Genomic DNA, 22,004 nt, shown 5'->3' with positions numbered 1-22,004 from the left:
ACATCACAGACACCTGTGACTCTATGTATGTCTGATACCAGGGAGAGCTATGTACAACCTATGGAAACCAACCTATGTGATAGGTCTGGTCGCCAGGGTATCCCCGGCACCTCTGATACCTCTTTTGGTAGGCCATAAGCAGGTCTCTCGGTCCCTTCACTCCCGTACTTCCTTACATATATATCATATTGCTCAGTAAGAGGTGCCGAGAACACCATTGGACCGGGGCTGTTATTAGGTCATCTACGGGGTACCACTTTTCAACCTGTGTGAGAGGTTTTCGGCAGTTGGCGGTGTACTTCATAGATCCGACGAAATCTGACGGACTATGTGCCAATAATAAACAATAATAAATATCAATAAATTATCAGAGCGGCTGATCATAGGCTCAGTGCAGTTACTTGGAATACGAGACAACATCATATGCGATGTTAGTGGTGTTTGAATGAGGTCTATCTTATTCTGACATGAATATCACTGCGACGCAACGAAAAAATCCGGGTCCACGCAGGCAAGCAAGGTCAGATTCGGCAACGCCGAACCCTAGTATGCCAGAAACCACCGTGGTCTACACACACGGACACCATGAATCTGTCCTACGCTCCCACAACTGGCGCACCGCCCAAAACTCTGCATCCTACCTCCTGCCATACATCCAACCAAACATGCACATCCTCGACATAGGCTGTGGGCCGGGCACCATCACCCTCGATTTCGCCACCCTCGTCGGGCCCACAGGACACATCACAGGCATTGAACCTTCCCCAGGCGACATCCTCGCTCAAGCCCAAGAAACAGCCACATCGCGAGGGATCACGAACGTAGAGTTCAAAATCGGGGATATATTTGAACTAGAAGGGATATTTGACAACCGTAAATTTGACATCGTGCATGTGCATCAGGTGTTGCAACATATCGATCGGGAGAGGGTATCGGAGGCTTTGATGCAGATGAGGGCTGTTACGAAGCCTGGGGGGATCGTTGCTGTTAGAGAGACGGATTTTGCTGGGATGACTTGGTTTCCTGATTCTGCTGGGATGACGGAGTGGGTGGATACGTATCAGCTTGTGGCACGTGCTAATGGGGGAGAACCTAATGCGGGGAGGAGGTTGGTGGCTTGGGCGTTGGGAGCGGGGTTCGCGAGAGACAAGATCACGACTTCAGCTGGCACGTGGTGTTTCAGTACCCCTGACGAGCGGGAGTGGTGGAGTCGGATTTGGGCTGATAGGACGCTTTCGTCAAATTTCAAGACGACGGCACTCAAGAGTGGGCTTGTGGACGAGGAGAAGTTGAATAGAATAGCAGATAAATGGACGGAATGGGGTAAATCAGAGGATGGCTGGTTCGCAATCCTACACGGTGAAATCATATGTCGCGTCGACTGATGGGCAGTTGATATACATGTATTTGATTGTTATTATCAGAAATATCGGGAAAATGTAATGCAAACAAACGATGCAGCAGATAAATGACAAGGTTCCACACACAAGAGAAATAGTAAGCGTAAGAAAGTGATCGCAAGAACGAGGATGGATAGAAGATACAAACCACGTGGCCCGTGCCTGCACGAACTCTCAGTCTTGATCGTCTGCATCGAGTTTGACGACCTCTAGATAACTCTCTGGTACGAGGGCATGCGAACCAGTGTCCTCTTTCACAACCACCGCCCATCCAACTCCACCTCCTCGTCCGACAACATGAACAATCTGGTCTTCATCAAGCCTCATCTCTGCAGTTCCTTCTGGCTCGAAGGAATACAATGCGCGGTAAAGGCCAGGGTATAACATGGGCTCTCCCTCCATCTCCTCATCATCGTCTTGATTTTGCGGGAATTCATCTGGCTCCTCATACACCTCACTCTCATCATCGCCACTGCCGTCTCCAAAGTTACGGGCAAAGTCAGTTCTCGAAGGAAAGTCCTCAGAAGAGGAGGAATGCGAGTCAAGGCCCCACCCAGATTGTAATTTCTGAAACCCCCACTTGAAACCTCCCCAACCATTGTTATCATTCTCATCCTCCCACTGCTCGTCATCCTCTTCTGTCGACGACGTGGAAGTCAAAGAGGACGTCGACGAGGACGACCCGCGTAAACGGCGGGCAAGAACGTTTGGACGATTTGGACGGGGTACGTTCGATCCTTCACCAGAGAATCGCGGATCTGAAGGCGCAAACGCATAGTCACGGATTATAATGAGAATTTTGGTCTCGGTGGGTGTTGTTTCAGGTTCTTTGCCTTTAATCTCTGTTACTGCTGACATGCTGAGGATATCTTTCGTACGACGTCCACTGGGAGTGCGAGAAAGTGCTGCATTGGGGGAGAGTGCTGCGGATACGGGACGTTGTGAGCGAGAATTGGCGTCTGAGACTGGGCGAGAGCGAGATTTCGATGAAGTGCGGGATAGGCCTGATGCACGACGGGAGATTGCTGGTGATGGTGGCGCAGGACGGGACGAGGTAAGAGAAGTGACGGAATGAGTGCTTAGACGGTGGCTGTGATCTTCTGTATCGTGGGAGTCGAATAGTCGACGAGGAGGATCTAGAAAAGATGTATTCGGAGATTCTGTTGTTGGAGTTGATTCCTGGAAGGGTAGTAGGTGGAAGAGAGAACGAGGAACGTTCAGCATGGAAATGATAAAGCGTGGAAGGAAGGAGCGGAAGAAAGCCAGAGACGCTCGTTGGGGACTTACCGCGCCGTTTGGTGTGGCCTGGCCGCTGTTGAGGCCATTGGCAGCGGTAGTAACGTCTTCAAGATCTTTCTTTGATGATTTCCTACGAGCGAATTCATGTGGTCCAGGTGTTGGAGGTGGTAGAAATGAAGAACCTGGAGATGGAAATGGAGGAGAAGAACGTAGAGCAGCTTGATCTAAACTATTATTTAGCCTCCTTGTCCTCGTCGTGGTCATCATCGTCTACATACCTTTTTGCGTACTACTAGTCATTTGGACGGTCGTGGTTTAGTCGTGGCAGTATACTTATATAAGTACCTCGTCAACTTCGCTTGTCCTTTCCTTTTAGACAAAAGACCGGCTTCGTCTGTTATGTCTGCTCGAAAGAAAGGCAAAAAAAATACAAAAAAAGAAAGAAAGAAAAGTCAAAATGACTTTTTGAATGAGTACTCTCCAAGGACGCACCCAACGTGCATTCATCTCCTTGACAACCGAAAGTAACTTATTTGTCCATATTTACTATACTACCGCCATCCACTACCACCACACCGACTCAACGATGCCCGACGCTCAATCCCAGCAGATCGCTTCAACTCAGTCGACACCGTGCTCCTACTAGGATCATTCTTCATATGAGGCGTAGGTGATCCGCTATCATTCCGACAATGAATCCGGAGCTGCATCAGCGCAGTGTTGGGAAGCGCACGTGCTAAGAACGACACAGGCGAAAGCGACCTAGAATGGTGCTGGCACGGGAAAAACACGTCATGTCTCTTTTTGGGCCGTACAACCTCTTTCGACCGAACCTGGCTGGATCTCTCTTCTCCAGGCGAAGATTCGGATGTCCTAAAGCCTTCGCTGAATCTTCCGAGCCCGTTGAATACCCCGCCTCCCCCTTCCTCGAGACCTTCGAGACCGAGGCCCACTAGTCCTGATCGACCGCCAGAAAAAATGTTGGGAGTACTGAGTATAACAGAATCATCTGAGCTGCTACTGCTACTGAGTGGAGGCAGAGGTGGCGTGGTCGCAGGTGTGTTATTTGGAACGGTGAGGAAGGATGTAGACTCGCTATATGGTGGAGGGAGGAAGACGTGGACGTCGGGTCTGGGTGCTTTCGGAATTTCTCTGTAGTGAGGTTTAGGAAGCAAAGGTATGTTTGTCTTCGATGTGCGCAGGCGAGGTGTAGCTTTCCGCCCTGGCATACGCGCCTTTCCAGCTGATAGGATATCTTCTTCGATAAAAGAAGCGTTCGGTGGAGCCAAGAGGGAGCTCGATGTGGATCCGGAATGGTTATATGCGTGCATGGTTGATGGGTAGTGAAACTGAGGTAGAAGGAGAACGGTGGCGAAGGCTTTAAGTGCGGCGATAGAAGATCGGGGGGAGAACATAAGATGCAGAATCCAGAAGATGTAGTGTCATGAACAGACGCCCAGGTCTTTTGTATGGCCACGCGTGCATGGCTGACGGGGTGGGCTGACCAGCCAATGGTGCAAGGCTGACATAGTCGATGATCCAGACTCCTGAGGGCTGACTAGGAAGTGTGTTTAGATCACGTGAGCAAAATCTCTGATCAAGACGCACTAGTACTGCAGGTCATGCACTCATGACACGTCTGCAAGCAACATGCAATAGTTGCTATACTCGTGCCAATCGCGAATACAACAACCGATGCGCGTTGCGTGCTCGTCATACGCACTAACAGCAAACAAAACTGCAAGTGGGTCATGACGCAACCTGGTTCGAGAGTTTGACATCATTCTAAAATCTATTCGAAGGGAACCGAGAACGATTGCATAACGAGCATTGCAAAGGCATAACTGTGAATATTGTGGGTTGTCTGCGTATCATATACACACCACCCGTTGTCAACAACTTGAATAAGTAGCTTACAAGTATTCATGAAGTTTCGGTTGTCCAGAGATGGCAAGAAAAAAGGCAGCTAAGCTGAGAGGGATGGAAGTCAAGGAGCCTTGCTTGTTGTATAACCCGTCATCTCGATGATGGCGGAGGGCTAACGTGACAGTGGAAGCGCAAGAGTAGTTCAAGCTCCGGTTGAAACAGCACTTAGATGGATCATCTGTATCATATAAGAAACAATCAGTCCGTTCACCCTCAGATGTTTTCTACCGTGAATTAAAATAAGAGATGCCTACACTACGTTCTCCGTTGTCTTTTCCTCTTCATTCTCTGTTGCAAACAGCATCGCATCATTTTCGAAAGTCGCGGGATTAAACGCTCCGTGCTTATATATGTTAGATTTAATAATTGCTCTCTGCGCTTTGTGTAGCCTAGTACGTTCGCAGGCACTTACATAACTCTGTATGTCAAATTTTGAGATTTTGTATTTGTGAGTGGCATTACACGATGTTATTTACAGTGTATGTATATGCTATGAAAATGTGATCGTCGACTCAAGGTACACACGTAAACTGCTCGGAGATCAGTATTATAGTTACAATATGTCTAGGGTCCTGATGTTCATAATGTCAATCGAAGCCGTGTCTTTGACCTGCGCAATGATATCATGGTCCGACGCAACCCTCTTATATTCTCCAACGCGTTGCTGCGCTACCAAGAGTGCGCTGAAAGGCTGCCCAAGGTGAACCATCAAACGCAATGATCGCGAGTAAGCATCCGAGTCAACTGACAAGCCCTCTTCTCCAGGTGAATCGCTAGACGATTCGTCAGTGTCGTCTAATGCAGACTCGGACTCGGACCAATTTCCTACGCTCTCCCCTTCATCTACAAAGGTCAGCTGTTCTGCAAAGTCAGGCAGCCCAAGGAGACGACGATCCCATGGACGGACAAGAAAGAATGTCTGCTGAGTGGGCCTTGCGCGCGAGAACTGAATTAGTATCTCGTCCGTGGTGATCAGCAAGTCCCGAAGCCCATCTGCTTTAACTCCATACATGGAATGAACAGTATCACCGCGCCTCCGTCTGACTTCCGTGACACGAAATGCGATGCAAGGTAGACGAAGTCTGCAGTTTCCGAAGAGGGGAACATTCATGTTCTCGAGCAGGTTATACAGTTTCGAAGCCAAATCCACAGTCACGATGTTTCGCAACGAAGAGACCGCCGTCTGAATGCCATCTTCAGACAATGATAGTAAGGAGCATGGCGGAGTTGCATATGAAATGATATCGGCTGGAAGGCAACTATTGAACTCAGACGATTCTCCGACCCAGTCCAGGGAAGTGATGTCGCCCGATCTGGCCACGATCTCCTGCAGGAGCCGCCCGAGCGCATTTTGCTTCTTCTCACCATAGATTACAGGCAGATAAACGCCGAAGATACCAAACAACGAGTATGCGATGTCTTCCTGCATGGTGGTGACACGTTTTGATGCCCATTTCAGTTTCTCTCGAGCATCTTTCATCCCTGGACGGAAGGAGATCAGGGCCTGTGCATCTATTCCCGTCGCACCCTCCAACTCCTTCATAATTGCTGGGGACTCTTTGTGGTTGGGAGAGCGATCCTCGAGATATAATGACCAATCCTTCTGATAAAATCTAACTTTCGGAGCGACGAACTCTTGAAAAGTCCATCCTCGCTCGATCCAAACACTCCTCGCCAATGCGCCTGGTGGGGATGAAGGAGGGATATCGGATAGGTAGACTATGGTAAGCGCTGAGTGGCGGTACCAGACAAACATGGAGTTGACTGATTCTTGAAGCTCGACGTTGTTGGTCTTATCGATGCAGCATGTATCCATCCACGCCCAGAAATACCCCGCATCACGAGCAATTTTGCAGAACGATTGCAGTTTCGCGATGCCACTAAGTCCATTCAGCTCATACACGGCTTTGTCCTGGATATCGTGCAGCAGCACCTCCATCTCTTCCCACCTGTGTGATAGTAGGACGCAACGGAAGTGCATCGCCACCACTTCCTTGATGCGTTCCATTTGGAGATCCGAGCAATTCGTTGTGAATGACAAAAGCTCCTTGTACTCTGGACTTGTTTTGAAGAGTTTAGCTGTGCCGCTCGGTCGCACAAAAGACCCGTAGAGGTATTGAGCAGACGAAGGGGGGCATTGTTGAGTTCAATCCAAACTACTCTTCGAATAGCGTCCTCTGCTTCCGATGGACAGACGTACTGTTGACGTAGATCTGCAGAACGAGATAGGGGTTTCGAGACGACGCAGAAATGTTCTATGGCTTACCTCGTATCTGAGCTTCGGGAGCATCATCCAACTTCGACAACATGATTGTGAAGGCCTCGATGGCTTCATCGTAGCGTTGCGCACCACGCAGTGCTGTGTGTGCCAACTGGTATCCAATATGAGACGAAGGATTGAGTTCAGTGACCTATGGCCATCGCCGAAGTCAACATGGGGTATGAAAACGTAGATGCCATCACACCTTTTGCGCGTCAAGGAGCGCATCCTCCCATAGCATTTTCCCCAACTTTGCCTTACTCCGATTTGCAAAGGCGACATCGGATGTAGAATTCAGGTCAATTGCCGTAGAGTATAAGTCAATAGCCTTGTCGTAATCGTTTGCAGCGAAAGCGGCATCTCCGTTGACAGCGCAGAATGCACTGCATTCTTGCTTGAAATCTGAGAGAAATATATGTGATTGTAGCCTGAGCAACATTAAAAACTCTAGACCTACCATTGGACCAGTCAAAACAGTCGGCATTTGTAGTTTCGTCGCTCGAAGCCATCACGTGTTGGTATGATTTCAGGGCATCTTGTAGCTTACCCGCCCGAAGAAGTGCATCACACCGTTTTTGGTTTGCCTTTTGCCACAAGCACTTCAGGTCCCAGCCAAAGAACTGGACAAGGGACTCGGTTATGACTCGGAGAAGCATCATATATGCATCATCTTAACGCACCACCACCAAATCCTCATATATTTCATGAATGTTCGATTTCGATAATGAATCGCGGCAGTCGAGAGCGGCAGTGAGATGGTCAACGGCTTCATCGTGACGTGCGCCATCCAAGGCTTTTATTCCGAGTTGAACGCGTAGATATGCCTAATGTGCGAGTTGTGAAGATGAGTGTTGATGACCAAGCATAGATGACACTTACTTGCACGACACAACACGCGAGAGTGTCGGCATTCGGACAACTGGCGAGTTCTTTGAGGAGCAGGTTTGCCTCGTCATATTGATCTGCATTGAAGAGGGCGACTGCCTGAGATATGAAATGAGACAGAGAGTATGCAAGGCGACTGTAACATACCTTGATCAATAGCAGAAAAAACAAGATTTCTGGATCTTGATTTGTATACATGGATGCAACATCAAGTGCTGCCCTCGCATCCAAGACATGACCATTTCCGCAGAGGGCAATACCCTTGGAGATATAGCCTGTCAATGAGGGCTGAATGCTGATGGACTATATCACCCTTGAGTTAGTCTGTCGTAAGGGGCGATGATGGGTCAGTGAGTCTCGCCTTGATTGCATCCTGAAGGGCTTGGTACCAATTAAGTTGTCGCGCCATAACGAATGAACGATGGGCGTAGGAATTATGGTTGTTCGGATTGATATTGATATCTTGAGTGAGTAGTTCTTCGGCAGTGGATAAGTCACCATCTATGCATGCATCGCGGGCTGCGGTGATAGCTAGGATCTGCACGAAAGATGCTCGAATTGTAGTATATGAATCGAGGACGGAAACATGCCTTTAAGCGATGGGCGCAGGAAGTATGGTTGTTCGCATCGGTGTTGATATCTTGCGTGAGTAGATCTTCAGCAGTAGATAAGTCCCTATCTATGTATGCATCATCGACCGTCGTAGTGGCTAGGATCTTCAGAAAGTATGCTTAAGTTGTGGTATATGAGTCAGAGACAGAAACCTGCCTTTGAATGAATACTCTGAGGTACTGCCCATTCTGAGATCATGCTATCGTAACCTCCACTGAGGAGGTGTTTGCCGTTCACGGAGAAAGTGACGCATTTCATGTTGAATCTGTGCTTGAAGGTGGCAACATTTTGTCCATCTGAGAGCCACCAGAGACGGACATAGCTGTCATCAGATGCGGAGGCGACGAGTGTGCCAGTAGGATGAATGGCAATGTCATTGATTTGGTCGGTGTGGCCCGTCCAAGGATTACCAGTCTGCTTCCAGGTTGTTGTGTCCCATTCGCGTATGCTAGGATCGACACTATTGCCGCCTGTGAGGAGGCATGTGCCATCGGGCGTCCACACGAGTGAGCAGTTCCATTCTGTGTGAGCCTTGAAGGATGCGACGCGTTTTCTTGTGTCTAAATTGTATATTTGAATATCGTTGCATGTTGCGATGGCAAGTTGTTCCCCAGAGGGCGAATACCGTACGCAGTTGACAAAAATATGACAATTGATTGAATCTCCTTGCTGCTCCCAGGTTTTGGTATTCCATAGTATCGTCGTCAAGTCATATGAACCAGTGGCCAGCACTGTTCCATCGCGAGAAAAGTCAAGCGACATAATACAATTGGAATGGGTTTTGAGGCGGGTGAATAATTCGCCAGTTTCTCCGTGCCAGATGATGACTTCGTATGTATCACCGCTTGCTATCAGTTGTCCATTTCGTGATACTGCCAAGCTCCGCACACAACCCAAATGTCCTTCCATATTCTTCAACACAAGACCTGTCTCCAAGTTCCACAGACGAAGCATCTTGTCCTCCGAGCCCGTGACCATCCATCGGTTATCGGGGAAAACTGCGACTGCCTCTATACATCCTTCATGACCTTTGAACTCTCGTAGGGGCGTGGTGATTGGAATGAGCTCCGACATTTTACTGGAGATTGATGGTATTAAATGCGATCGAGTTTAAACTTTAGAGAGATTGTCTTTCTCTAAGACACAGAGGTGCGTGTATTGTGCATTTTATGGTGCTCCACAATCATATCCGCGTCATTTCAATAGACGCCCAGGACACTTGAGGCTGCCTTGTGTCCACGCCTCCATCGAATGCAAGGGTATTTTCAAGCTCCGATAGAAATACTCAGTGATAACGAATCGTAAAATTTTATAGTCAATTTGGCTAAAATGCCCGCCCCATCGAAAGCAACTCTCCTATCCTCCTCAGACGCTGTCGCCCATCTGGCATCTTACCAATGCTTAGATGGTCTCTCCGTCAAGGATCTGATGGACTCTCGCGTCCATGGTGGTCTCACTTATAACGACTTTCTTATGCTTCCCGGAAAGATCGATTTCCCTGCTTCTGATGTGATCACCGATACCAGAATCACTCGTAATGTCGTTCTCAGAACCCCATTCATGAGTAGTCCTATGGATACCGTTACCGAGGCCGACATGGCCATTAGTCTCGCGTTGCTTGGTGGTATTGGTGTCATTCATCACAACCAGTCTCCCGAATCTCAAGCGGGTATGGTCCGAGCCGTCAAAAGGCACGAGAACGGTTTCATCGCGGATCCCGTCGTCTTTTCTCCAACTCGTACGGTTGCAGATGTCCTTGACATCAAGGCACGTCTTGGTTTCTGTGGTATTCCTATAACAGGTGCGTTATGCATTTCACATGCGTCTCCTTGATGAACACCTTTTTACCAATAACCTTCGTTCTTCCGAGTAACGGGTTTTACCTGTGATTTGCGGATGTCATTTTCATTTTGGCCATCTGATCTTTCTTTTCGCACATCGTGTTCGTGTGATCGAAAAACTAATACTTATTTTTCAGAAACGGGATGCTTGGGAGCTAAGCTCGTTGGTAGTTGTTACCTCACGCGACGTGCAATTTGAGTCGCCTGAGACACTCCTCAGCGAGATCATGACTACGTCTCTTGTCACCGCTCCTCAGGGTGTCACGCTCGCAGAGGCCAATCAGATCCTCCGTTCTTCCAAAAAGGGCAAACTCCCAATTGTCGATGACCACGGTTGTCTCACATCTCTCCTCGCCCGCTCTGATCTCCTCAAAAACCAAAACTACCCACTTGCTAGCAAGGACCCCAACAGCAAGCAGCTATATGCCGCAGCTGCAGTTGGCACGCGACCCAGTGACAAAGAGCGCCTCAAGCTTCTTGTCGAAGCTGGTCTCGATATTGTCGTACTTGACTCATCGCAGGGCAACTTCTATCTTCCAGATCGATATGATCCAATGGATCAAGCAGACATTCCCCAAGCTTGAGGTCATCGCAGGCAATGTCGTCACGCGTGAGCAAGCTGCCAATCTCATTGCTGCCGGGGCAGACGCTCTCCGCGTCGGCATGGGTAGTGGCTCCATCTGTATCACGCAGGAGATCATGGCTGTTGGTCGTCCACAGGCCACAGCTGTGTTTGCTGTTGCCGAGTTTGCATCCAAGTTTGGTATTCCGGTGATCGCAGATGGTGGTATCAGCAATGTCGGGCACATTGTCAAGGCACTTTCTCTTGGTGCAAGTGCGGTGATGATGGGAGGGCTTCTTGCAGGCACCACAGAAGCCCCGGGAGAGTACTTCTACCACGATGGGAAGCGTGTGAAGTCCTACCGAGGCATGGGTAGTCTTGAAGCTATGGAGCAGGGTAGACCTGGCGCGTCTGGTCAGGTCAATGGCAAGCCCGGTTCCACGAAGCATGCTCCGCACCTTTCGAGCAAGCCACATGAGAACGCCGCCATGTCGCGCTATTTCTCCGAGGCCTCCGCTGTCAAAGTCGCTCAAGGTGTGTCGGGTGACGTCCAAGACAAGGGCAGCGTCAAGGCATTCATTCCATACCTACACGTCGGTGTTCAGCACAGTCTACAGGACATTGGCGTGCGCAGTGTTTCAGAGCTGCAGGCAGGCGTGAAGGATGGTTGTGTAAGATTCGAGGTAAGGACGCCGAGTGCTCAGGTGGAGGGGGGTGTTCATGGGTTGCATTCGTGAGTGATGATGAGTTTCCGTTGCGATGTGTCGCTAATTTTTTCTGCAGGTATACCAAGAGATTGTATGCCTGATACGACGGTTTGCGTTATTACCCCATATAACCAGTATCCGTACATCGAGGTTCCTGCTCTCTACGCATAAAAACAGTCGAAAATTGTATGTACATCATTGTTGATCAGGGGGAACTGTGACCATGGCGCACGATATAAGTTCAACGACTCACTTATAGACTACATCCCAGACCTTCGCTGATAAAGACGGAACAGACACAGCACGCTTGCTTGACCGACGGCGATGGCCATCGGTCTACGGAGCAATCCCTGTTGATGGTTGGCGAACGCGGGATTGAAAGTTTTGATAATCTGCTCAGCATTGAAATTTACTGGCAAGTCCACTGGTCAGTCCACCATGGATAGCTTGTCAGGCAGAAGGCTAGGTCAATATTGCCACATAAGGCACTACATTTGGGTTCTTTCCGACTGACATTCTGCAAGTGCATAGGATACCAAGCTCCATGACAGTGGTTCGATTACCTGTGTCACACTGGTATTATGATCGCCAGGGGACTGTTCAATGCTTGGGCATCAACTTCATTCAAGATCTCTCGTGATTCATGGTGATGTTGCACGCGTTACAACGCTTCAAGGTTCACGATTGGGACCGAAACAAGGACTTCCTTCCAGTTCAAGTTGAGGGGAAACAATGCCACGAATCCAAAATCCGGGATAATGATCTTGAAACGGTGGATCTGTTGCTTCACACCAGTCACGACGAAAGGGTGACAGACTACGGACTACAAGGACGGGCCATCAATGTGGTCTCCGTCACTAGCGAGGCGCTCGCCAAAAAATACCCAAACCCTCAGGATGGCATGGTGGCCAAGATCTTTTGGGGAGAGGAGGGTCGTAATAGCGAGCCAAAAATCTTCGACAAAGTTGAGCAGATCGCTAATGTGCACCCGACCGTCCAAGGGCACATTCCTGAGCTGCCCTGGCACCACTGGGTTGACGAATCCCACGTCCGCCATACAAAGTACTCGGTGTCCCAGAACCCACCACGGGCAGTCGCGTGCTCTACATCCTTGTATTCAGGAAGCTCTATTCCATCACGAAGCTTTACGGCGAAGAGCTTTTTGATGTCTGGCGTCAATGTATCCTATGTATGTGTTTTATTCAATTTATTTAACCCTTTGTGACGTAGCATACAAGTCACCTCACTCTATGGAAGGAAGGGGTCTATAATCGAGATATCACCCCTAGAAACTTGATGTGGTATAGGAAAACCGGAAAACTGATTGGTGTCTTAAATGACTATGATCTATCTTCATTGGCGGATGACCCGGGTCTTCGGGGAAATGAACGTACGGGCACGGTACCATTCATGGCCCTCGATCTTCTCACTGCAAAGGCTCAACGAGGCGAAGTTAAAACCTATACCGCCATGATCTAGAGTCGTTTATATGGGTTTTTACTTGGATTTACTTGCGTTACAGGCAGGGAGTCCTTCTACCAGGGAAATCACGCCTTCTTGACGAGTGGGCGACTTTAGACGCCATTCCATATGGCAAGGAAAAGTTGTTCTTTCTGTTCGATTGTTTCAGTTATCAACCCCCAGACCTCCAAACTTCTCAATCGGACATAGGTTGGTCCTTATGGGATCTTCTTATGGATTGTTTCAAAGTGCTCGATACAGATGCCTACAATCGCCGTAGTCGCATTCGCCATCTTCGCCGTGTTCAGCAGCGATTGATGGAAGGATCAGGTGAGCAGCTAGACGCCAAGGAAACGATAGCAGATATGGATCATATGCTAGGCAAATTCACAGGGAGTATGGCCTGGGTAAAGCTCAGCAACCTTTCAGCTCCACAGTGATTTTCTTTCGTTGTTACGGTACATACTGTTTTCTGTGTTTTGCTGCTACAAAACGGTCAAATATATAGATACTTGCCAAATCTTCACTGACTGGCTGTCACAGGGACTTTGAGGTTGCTGTACATACGCTGGTATCATAGTTGCCAACTTGCCATGACGTCAAAAGACCTGCTGTGTCCATGATTTGTGGTTCACACTACCCATCGTATCGATGTGTTCTCAGGCCAGAAATCATAGACACGGTTCTTGAGATCACCGCAAAGCAAGAGACCGCACCACAGCAGTCTTCACGTGCCAAATCAGCTCTTCAGCCAAGCGGGAGCACGTCCCTACCCCACGCCACGCGTGCCCGATAGACATCCCACTCACGCCCTGCGCATGTTTAATCTAAAAACGATCCTGTGTCGAAGACTCCGTGCGCTTTTGTTTCTCTCACTTTATGACACACAGCGCAAAAGGCTACTTCAAGAGTCCGGGAATGAAGGGCGCACAAGCGCCAGATGGATTGCTCTTTCTCAAGGCCACGAGATCGATCGACTGGGAATATATGAGCGGGGGCATGAGACAAGAAGGGTCCCCCCTGCAAGGGATCAAATATATTGATTATCCGACATCACCCAAGATACACAGCAATGACTATTAACAGTGATGTCATGCAGGCCGATGTAACACAGGGATTTAAGCGGGGAGTAACGATTGCGTGACTATTGAAGAACAAAAGAATACAAGAAAACTGCGACTGAGTCATAGGTTTGACGGGCTTCTTTCTGTTGAGCATGGCGCGAGGATCGGACTGAATTCTACTCTGAGAACATAAATCCCAAAATCAAGATTCTTAGAAGAACTTCTTGTTGATCATAACCGAGAAGGAGACGTGCCACCAGCCTGAGATAGCGGAATTACTTTAGATTCACCATGAAGTGCTAGTATACGTACTACCTGGCGCGCTGCAATAGATATTATTTCTTATTTCTGAGGAACTGAGAGTATAGCGTATTGGATCTCTGATATATATTGGTACGGACGAGACTGAAATCGAATGTGCAGAGAAATCAGTCAAGGTCACGTGCGCGAGTTGATGGGAACGCGTCGGAGTCACGAATTAAATTGTAGAGGTTTACAACCGCCACTGTGCCACATCAATCCACATCCGACACATCAGATTGATCGATGGACCACTCCATTTGCGCCACATTGGTCGACCGGATATAAGGCAGGCAGGAAGTATTCGTCTTTCTTGTCCGCACACTTTTTTCCACCTCAGTCACGGTAGTTCTGCTCACCACAGTTATCATTGAACACCTATCGTCATGTCCCCTGCTGGAGAGACTGCCACATCGTCTACTCCACCACGCGCCAATGCACCAGCTGAAGGTGATCGTAAATTAGAGTCCACCCCAAACAGTCGTGGGGCTTCGGTCATCAGCGAGAACATCGGCTTGGTCGGTGTCCAGTACGCACCTTTCTTATTCTTATTGAGTAGCACCTAACATTCCATGAAGGGTCAAGGAGGTCCGACCATGGATTCAGCGGGACATCGAGCAGGCCAAGCAGTGCAAGGCAGATGCCATGCTGCAAGCCCTCCTACAGCGCGCGTCTTGTGCGCCGGAGACGAAGCAACCCGAGCTTCTGCAAAAGTGTCTCAAGGCAGTTCTACCGGTCTGTAACGGTGATGTCTCTGCTGGAGGCATGTCCTCCTCGGGCATCGAGACAGCCCTGAATGAATAGTGAGTGCTCCTTCACGATCGGACGTTTCCCCGCTTATAATGATGGCAAGCATACGTCCAGGAGTAGAAAACAAATTCTACAGCCCTTTTATTGAGGCCACGAATATCACGCTCGCTTGTCTTGAAGAGATCAAGGTTGACGGGATGCGTGCTCCTGTATCCGCGGTGGACATGATCTGCCAGCAGAACGATATGCCCATGTACCAAACCCACCAGACGGTGACATCAATTCGGAAGCCCGATATCGTCATCCTACCCTTGAATAGCGCATGCGCTCCTTTGGAGGATGAAAAAGGCAGCAAGAAGGGTAAACAGAAAGGCAGACAGAAAGACGACGAGAAAGACAACGCGAAGGATAACGAGAAGCACGACATGAAGCGCAAGAATCATATGGTGAAGAATGCCAAGGAAAAACCGCCAGCGCCACTTCTTTGGGAAGATGTTCTAGCTTGCATCGAGTTCAAGAGAAAGACGCCAGGGAGAACGAAAGGGATTAAGCCACCGCCCTCTTCATATACAGTGACAGACTATATTCCTACAAAACCAGAATATCTGCCGGTGGGTCATCTGAAAGCTAAAGAGCCGTCACCAGACCCTTCGCATACCCCAGCAATACAAACTGCGTCCGACAGTGCATGTAAGTGATTTTATTTTTGATCCTAAAATCGAACTAAACCGGCGTGTCAGCAGTTCAATCTTGCGGTCTTACTGCTGCACAGCCCTCCAAGGGTGGGTCCAGCTCCAAGCGCAAGGCTGCAGACACTTTACAATCAGCTGCGAAAAAATTCAAGGCTAACTCTGACGAGCTTGATGTGACCGTCCAGACGGGTCTGTACGCTGCCGAAATGTTCGCGGCCAATCTTGCCGTCTATTATCTGATTAATTTCATCGTCGTCGGTGGGTTCGTTGGTTTATCCAGATTGGTCGCGCTCTTACCACGGCTTTTTAGACGATGTGATCTGGATCTGGTATTATGATCGCCAGGGCACCGTTCAATGCTCGGGCATCAACTTCATTCAAGATCTCCCGCGATACATGGTACTGTTGTACGCGTTGCAACGCTTCGAGATTCACGATTGGGGCCGAAACAAGGACTTCCTGCCAGTTCAAGTTGAGGGGAAGCGATGCCATGAATTCAAAATCGAGGATGAAGATCTTGGAACGGTGGATTTGTTGCTCCACACCAGCCACGACGACAGAGTGACGCACTACGGACTGCAAGGACGGGCCACCAATGTGGTCCCTGTCACTAGTGAAGCGCTTGCGAAGAAATACGCCAACTTCCAGGATGGAATGGTGGCCAAGATATTTTGGGGAGAGTCAGATCGGACTAGCGAGCCGGAGATCCTGAGAAGGGTTGAGGAGATTGCCGAGAGGCACACAACTGTCCAAGGCCATGTTCCCGAGCTCCTTTGGCACCACGCGTTCGCGAATCCCACGTCCGCCATCCGAGACGCGCTCGGTGTTCCGGAACCCACCAGGGGCAGTCGCGTGCTCTACATTCTTGTATTCCCCAAGCTCAAGCCAATCACGGAGCTCTACGACAACCTGTGGTACCAGTGTATTTTATGTACGTATTTTGAACGCACTTACGAGACTCTTCGTTTACATGGCGTGCAGGCCACCTTACTCTGTGGAAAGAAGGGGTCTATCATCGTGATGTTAGCCCTGGAAACTTGATGTGGTACCAGAAAGATGGGAAGCTGATCGGTGTCTTAAACGACTACGATCTCTCTTCGTTGGCGAATGACCTGGGTCCGCGGGGCAACGAGCGTACGGGCACGGTACCATTCATGGCTGTCGATCTGCTCACCGCAAGGGCTCAACGAGGTGAAGTCAAACACCTATATCGCCACGATCTTGAGTCATTTATGTGGGTTTTTACCTGGATTTCCTTGCGCTACGATAACGGAGCCCTTCTATCGGCTGGATCGCGTCCCATCGATGCATGGGCAACTTTCGACGCTGTGACATGTGGCGAGAAGAAGCAATCATTTCTCAATTATATCGAAGATTTCAGACCCTCTCATGTGAAGTCATCGACTTGGTGTTTCATTGTAGCTTGTTTCAATGAGCTTGACATGGAAGGCTGCAACCGACGTGTACGTCGACGAGTATCGCTTATAAAGGCAGGTGGCTCATACGGGGAGACTATCGAAGAGGAATCAGTATCAGATATGGATAATTTACTGGGAAAATTCACAAACTCCACAGCCTGGGTTGAGCTCAACAACGCTTTCCGTTCACGGTGATTTTGTTTAGTTGTTACACTACATACTGCTTTCTGTGTTTCTCTGCCTGCGTTAGTTACCCATGAAATAGATCGTATTATTTTTAGTCATCGTCTCAAACTTTCACCGGCAGGGACTCATTCCTCATACCAAGGAATACCTTGCATTTTTCTCCATGCCATCCTCAGCCATTGATATTTCAGCAAGCTATCTTGCTGGCCAGACCTGAGGTTCATCAAGGAAAAGCTCCCACGGGAATTTTGAAAATGCGACAACGATTTCTCGAAATTCGCTCTAAACTTCGTAATGTTTTCAGAAGTACGCAACAAAGGACGGCCAGAAGCGCAAGGCTCACATGGTCAAGAATGCAATGGAAAAGCCTCCAGCGCCGTTCTCCTTGAAAGATGTTTTAGCTTGCATCGAGTTCAAGAGAAAGACGCCAGGGAGAACGACAGGATCAAGCTACCACCCTCTTTGTACACAGTGACAGACTATGTGTAACGCATCAACATGCCTTCCAAGAAGCGAAAGATATCAGACCTCACAATCGAAGACACGAGTAGGTTATTCCTTGCCTTGAATACTTTTCAGGACAATTTGGACGAAACGGAACTTCTCCCTTCCCTGAAGAAGCTTGCAGAAAAGCTGCAAACTGTTCCAATAAGTGGATCAAGTCAAACAAATCATAATTGACCGCATCCTTAGAGGCGCACGCAGCATATATATTTTCCTGATCAAGTCATTTTCAACCAACTTGGTATTCGGTCAAAACCTTTGGTCCTGCGTGTTGACAAGCGCAGGGAGATAGACTCTCTTGGTCTCGCACAAACTGAGGGTAATTGATTCTCTATCGATCTCACCAGACAGTTCCTACGCTTGATTCGCAACTGTGTCTCCAAAGTGGTGAGCTCGTACTGCTCTTTAGTTCTTGTTCAACAGCTCATGATTGTATCCTCAGAATGAAGCTGCCTCTCGCATATTAATGAACATGTTCTTACTACGCTTGGCTTCCGTTATACGCAATGAAGAGACAGAGGTCAACATCATCCCAGACTTTCCGATCTCAAAAACTACATTTCAAGGACATTCTTTTGACAGCGTTGTCGACTTTTTGGCGATCCCGGCCCATTCGGAATACACTGGTGCGTTTACTCAACAGATAAATTTGACGACCCTGGCTGAAAATTTGTTACAAAAGACTTGCTGCTCGATACTCCTGTCGCTGCACTCACATCTCATAACTTCACGTAGCAAAACATGTAACGTGCAATATATTTGAGGCGACATGGGACAATGTGGAAGTGGCTTTCCCGCAAGCTGTTGTGGCGGCTGCTTCGTATTGTAAAGAACACAAGTCAGTTTCTAGCTTTACTGTGGTTATGTTCACCAAGTCTTCATCTATAAGGCTGACGCTTCGGACCAGGGTGAAGAGGCACTCTCACGAGAGATAGCATTAGGATCCAATCTTGAGGAGCTACCCCTTCTTCTGGGACTTTGCGTGCAAATGGTATTTTGATCGATTTTAGACAATCTGATGATCTTTTGACAGGTGGAAGATGCAAGGGAGTATGAGCAGAAATTTTCGAGATCAATTAAAGACTGGTATGCAGAGCCGTTGTTAATTCTTCGTAGTGGCTACTTGTACTTGGTACCAAGGTCGGTCGAATCGTTCCGAGAATTGTCAGGAACTAGGAGTGGTTGTATACTTGTAACATGTTGTGTTTATTGCCGCGAATTGAACACGAGCCATGATGAATTTTACTTGCCAAACTCCCCAGCTTCTTCTCGACAAGATCATTAATTTCGCGAACGAATTTGTTAGGATCTGAATAAGTTCATAGTATGCTAGAGGGGTTCTAGCGATACGATCATATATTTGGCAAGTAATCAGTAATGAGACTCCGCGCATGAAGGTGCTCACTGCATCAAACCCACGACAGCCGCGCTGAGTCACAGAAATACAGAGGTGAACCACACTTTGAGGTATACCCAGACATTAATATTTTGGCTCGTTTTGAACTGATCAGCGGTAATGTCGTCTCGACAGGTTGAGTCTGTTCGTGTTTGCCGCAATCATATTGTAACTTTCATCTTCGGGTAGAGGACCTATCAATTCAATAGCAACCGAGTCTCCGTGAGAGTCTGGGACAGGGAGAGGATGTAGGGCTCCTGCGACCAATGTAGTGGAGGACTTGTTACGCATGCATTCAACACAACCAGCGATGTAGAAGTTGATAGGATCTTTTCTCATGTTTGGCCAATAGTATGATCTGCGGAGGGCTGCACGGGTCTTGTCACTGCCGAAATGACCCAAAATGTCGTGGGCAAGGTGGAACAATCGTTCTCGCAGTGGGTTGACACGAGGCACCACAAGACGATCTGTAATATACAGTAGTTCATCTCGCTACGTGAGTCTGGGCAAGGAACCTATCAAGGACATCAGCCTTATACAGAGAGGGTCATCCACGTAATCAATAATGATGCCCTTGAGGAATGACTTGTCATGTTCAATGTGCAAGGCATTAGCTGACATGGCGGTGTCTGTGTCAAGTCCATCATGCGTTAACCCAATTGCAATTGCATGAGCCGATACAACAGGTGACTAAGTTGCTGTTCCCTCCAAGTTTACTATGCGCAAACAAGGCATCTGCACCTGTGTTTTCTTTACCCTTGAAATAGATTCCTCGAGTCTGTATCGTTACAAAGTGTTACTAAAGGAAAGCTGATATACTAAAACGTAAGAGAAAAAAAGATCAGCTAACATGTAGAGCTAGTAGCGCGCACCTTGATCACAGCTTCGGTCTTGACGAGACGTACTCGACTGCCGAGGACCACTGTTAGCTCGTTCTTCGGCCAATTTTTTTACAGTAGCTCAAAGTCCCCAAAGTGACTTGCACCGTCCGCATCCACCATCAACAGCTTGATTACGCGTGCATGTAGCATCCCATATTTTCAAGGGCGACAACCCGAATATCGCTATTGAGGTGTTGCTGGGCCGGTTTTAGTGCAAGCGCGAATGAGTGATCTTTTGAGTCGTCGTCGCTAATGATGAGCCCCTATATGTGTGTCTAGGGGATGGAAGGAGAGAGTTAAGGTAATCAAGTATGGTTTCGAGCATGTACGGGAGACGGTATGTCTCGTTGTACGCGGGAATGATGACGCCGACAACAATGGAGCCTGCATCGGCGAGATATGAAAGGCTGGGAGGGTCTTTGAGAAATTTTCATGAGGGGTATATCTTTTCTCAAGGTTATGTCATTATTGAAGCAGGCGAAAGCAACACGAGGGCTAGATAGAGCTAGTGATGATAAGCGAAAATGCTAAAGCGGATTGGTATGAAGAATGACAGTCAGGCAAGAGAGGAACTCACTGGAGCTGCACAATTTCGCCCATCCTACAACTGCACACCATAGCCATGATAAACTATTATTCACCATCTGCTTGTACCCGTGGTGGATTGAACATAATAACATAAGAAGGGACGAGACCGCAAAGAACGAAATATAATAAAGGGTACACAACCTGTGATAAACCAATTAGTGAGAGCAAACACACGATTTGCATACCAGATTCATCACGAATATGTAGGAGTTCAAGAATATTGGATAGAAACTTGGGAGCTAATCTGTTCACTAGGGTTGTTCAGCCCAGGTGGATTATGTAAGTTGCCACGTGAGCAATTCCAGGTGAGTTGAGAGGTTTTATATTTGTCCACCACCGTCATGCAGTCGCCCTACACCACGACTCGGATGATATGAAGTGACTTCGAACGTTTAATGCGGCTGCCAACTCACTCAGCCAGAGATCGCTTGTTCGAGTGAGAACTTCTGCAGCTTCCATTACATATCTCACACGTTTCAGTTTGAAGACCGGTGCCAGCTTCTTATCCGCCTGCAAGCGTGCAAACGATGCTGCATCAATTGATGGCATCCGAGCTGATTCTACAAGCCCGCCGAAGCGGCATTTTCTGAACTTGCTCACAGTCATCGAAGTACATCCGCCGACTCAAATAAGCGAAATACTTTCATTGCACAACAGCCCGTCACGGGATTATAGTCAGATTCATTTAAAGTCATGCTATGCTATTAATACACATATTTGTTCAACTTAGAGGATGACACATGAGGCTTTCAAGCGCGCACCTTGCAGCCGAACGTGTGAACACCACCAGGCTGAAGGCTTAATCCTCAGACCCTCGTCATATGAACGCACATCAAATTCAGGCGAGCATCGCGTAAAACATTTGTATCCTGACTGCCGCAACGTTGGTTGGGGGGTGTAGTAAGTGCTGATCGGCTCATAAAGTTTGTGATACAGCAAGTAAGTGGTAGTCAAGGGTATGCGTGATGCACGGCGTCGACAAAGCACAGACCCGTTGAACGCGGACTGATCGACTCGACACGGACTAGTTGAATTGATACAGATAGCATGAAATGATGGACGATGAACCGAATGAAACAGAGGGAGGAGAAAAATACAAAAAATGAAACAAAAAAGAGCACGGGGACGACAGTGGCAGATAGCGAGACGAGCGTGGACAAAAACATATGATTGGGGTGGTGTGAGGTAATCCGATTGGATGGTTTGCATTAGATGATAGAAAGAGATTCGACTGGACGATAGTCAATAGCGAGATTACCGGAGATCTAGGACGAGAAATTGCAAGACAGAGTCCAGGGAGCGATGATGCCAATTAAGGAAGCGCAAGCCACA

The 22,004-nt window shown here is 48.3% G+C and overlaps 9 protein-coding genes across 9 annotated transcripts; 5 read left to right on the top strand and 4 right to left on the bottom strand.

Moving 5' to 3' along the window:
• Positions 1–548: 548 nt before the first annotated feature.
• On the top strand, positions 549–1,385 carry EDB93DRAFT_1092595 (UbiE family methyltransferase; the record flags this gene model as incomplete). The annotated part of the gene is made up of 1 exon (XM_041446444.1): positions 549–1,385. One exon carries the CDS (start codon positions 549–551, stop codon positions 1,383–1,385), a length of 837 nt encoding a protein of 278 aa, XP_041303576.1.
• A 94-nt stretch (positions 1,386–1,479) lies between these two features.
• On the bottom strand, positions 1,480–3,020 carry EDB93DRAFT_835445 (uncharacterized protein). The gene is made up of 2 exons (XM_041457645.1): positions 2,918–3,020; positions 1,480–2,863 (listed from the first exon to the last, which is right to left on the bottom strand). The coding sequence occupies exons 1-2, from the start codon at positions 2,937–2,939 to the stop codon at positions 1,575–1,577; spliced, it is 1,311 nt and encodes a 436-aa protein (XP_041303575.1). The 5' UTR covers positions 2,940–3,020; the 3' UTR covers positions 1,480–1,574.
• Positions 3,021–3,048: 28 nt separating this feature from the next.
• EDB93DRAFT_835713 (uncharacterized protein) lies at positions 3,049–4,193 on the bottom strand. Its single transcript, XM_041457646.1, has one exon. The coding sequence runs from the start codon at positions 4,052–4,054 to the stop codon at positions 3,191–3,193; it is 864 nt and encodes a 287-aa protein (XP_041303574.1). The 5' UTR covers positions 4,055–4,193; the 3' UTR covers positions 3,049–3,190.
• Positions 4,194–4,983: 790 nt separating this feature from the next.
• EDB93DRAFT_1331178 (uncharacterized protein) lies at positions 4,984–9,577 on the bottom strand. The gene is made up of 9 exons (XM_041455193.1): positions 8,503–9,577; positions 7,858–8,013; positions 7,705–7,809; positions 7,506–7,649; positions 7,283–7,445; positions 7,031–7,227; positions 6,832–6,976; positions 6,664–6,778; positions 4,984–6,625 (listed from the first exon to the last, which is right to left on the bottom strand). Exons 1-9 carry the CDS (start codon positions 9,394–9,396, stop codon positions 5,119–5,121), a joined length of 3,426 nt encoding a protein of 1,141 aa, XP_041303573.1. The 5' UTR covers positions 9,397–9,577; the 3' UTR covers positions 4,984–5,118.
• A 74-nt stretch (positions 9,578–9,651) lies between these two features.
• EDB93DRAFT_1242610 (IMP dehydrogenase/GMP reductase) lies at positions 9,652–11,533 on the top strand (the record flags this gene model as incomplete). Its single annotated transcript, XM_041452038.1, has 4 exons — positions 9,652–10,123; positions 10,335–10,666; positions 10,704–11,458; positions 11,509–11,533. The coding sequence occupies 4 exons, from the start codon at positions 9,652–9,654 to the stop codon at positions 11,531–11,533; spliced, it is 1,584 nt and encodes a 527-aa protein (XP_041303572.1).
• A 548-nt stretch (positions 11,534–12,081) lies between these two features.
• Positions 12,082–13,333, top strand: EDB93DRAFT_1254386 (uncharacterized protein; the record flags this gene model as incomplete). The annotated part of the gene is made up of 3 exons (XM_041453604.1): positions 12,082–12,621; positions 12,663–12,884; positions 12,959–13,333. The coding sequence occupies 3 exons, from the start codon at positions 12,082–12,084 to the stop codon at positions 13,331–13,333; spliced, it is 1,137 nt and encodes a 378-aa protein (XP_041303571.1).
• A 1,115-nt stretch (positions 13,334–14,448) lies between these two features.
• Positions 14,449–17,455, top strand: EDB93DRAFT_835296 (uncharacterized protein). Its single transcript, XM_041457644.1, has 6 exons — positions 14,449–14,786; positions 14,836–15,060; positions 15,111–15,697; positions 15,751–15,957; positions 16,010–16,630; positions 16,681–17,455. Exons 1-6 carry the CDS (start codon positions 14,644–14,646, stop codon positions 17,310–17,312), a joined length of 2,415 nt encoding a protein of 804 aa, XP_041303570.1. The 5' UTR covers positions 14,449–14,643; the 3' UTR covers positions 17,313–17,455.
• Positions 17,456–17,801: 346 nt separating this feature from the next.
• On the top strand, positions 17,802–18,542 carry EDB93DRAFT_1254384 (uncharacterized protein; the record flags this gene model as incomplete). Its single annotated transcript, XM_041453603.1, has 5 exons — positions 17,802–17,945; positions 17,997–18,126; positions 18,159–18,202; positions 18,250–18,433; positions 18,490–18,542. 5 exons carry the CDS (start codon positions 17,802–17,804, stop codon positions 18,540–18,542), a joined length of 555 nt encoding a protein of 184 aa, XP_041303569.1.
• A 1,750-nt stretch (positions 18,543–20,292) lies between these two features.
• EDB93DRAFT_1107214 (uncharacterized protein) lies at positions 20,293–21,278 on the bottom strand (the record flags this gene model as incomplete). Its single annotated transcript, XM_041447696.1, has 5 exons — positions 20,293–20,501; positions 20,662–20,691; positions 20,726–20,813; positions 20,847–20,911; positions 21,086–21,278. The coding sequence occupies 5 exons, from the start codon at positions 21,276–21,278 to the stop codon at positions 20,293–20,295; spliced, it is 585 nt and encodes a 194-aa protein (XP_041303568.1).
• Between the last annotated feature and the right edge of the window lie 726 nt (positions 21,279–22,004).

The sequence above is a fragment of the Suillus bovinus genome (genome assembly GCF_016758785.1).
Source record: "Suillus bovinus strain UH-Sbo-P2 chromosome Unknown EDB93scaffold_73, whole genome shotgun sequence".
Taxonomy (NCBI): Eukaryota; Fungi; Basidiomycota; class Agaricomycetes; order Boletales; family Suillaceae; genus Suillus; species Suillus bovinus.
Note: the sequence above shows the minus strand (reverse complement) of the source record. Positions and strands in the feature narration are given on the sequence as shown.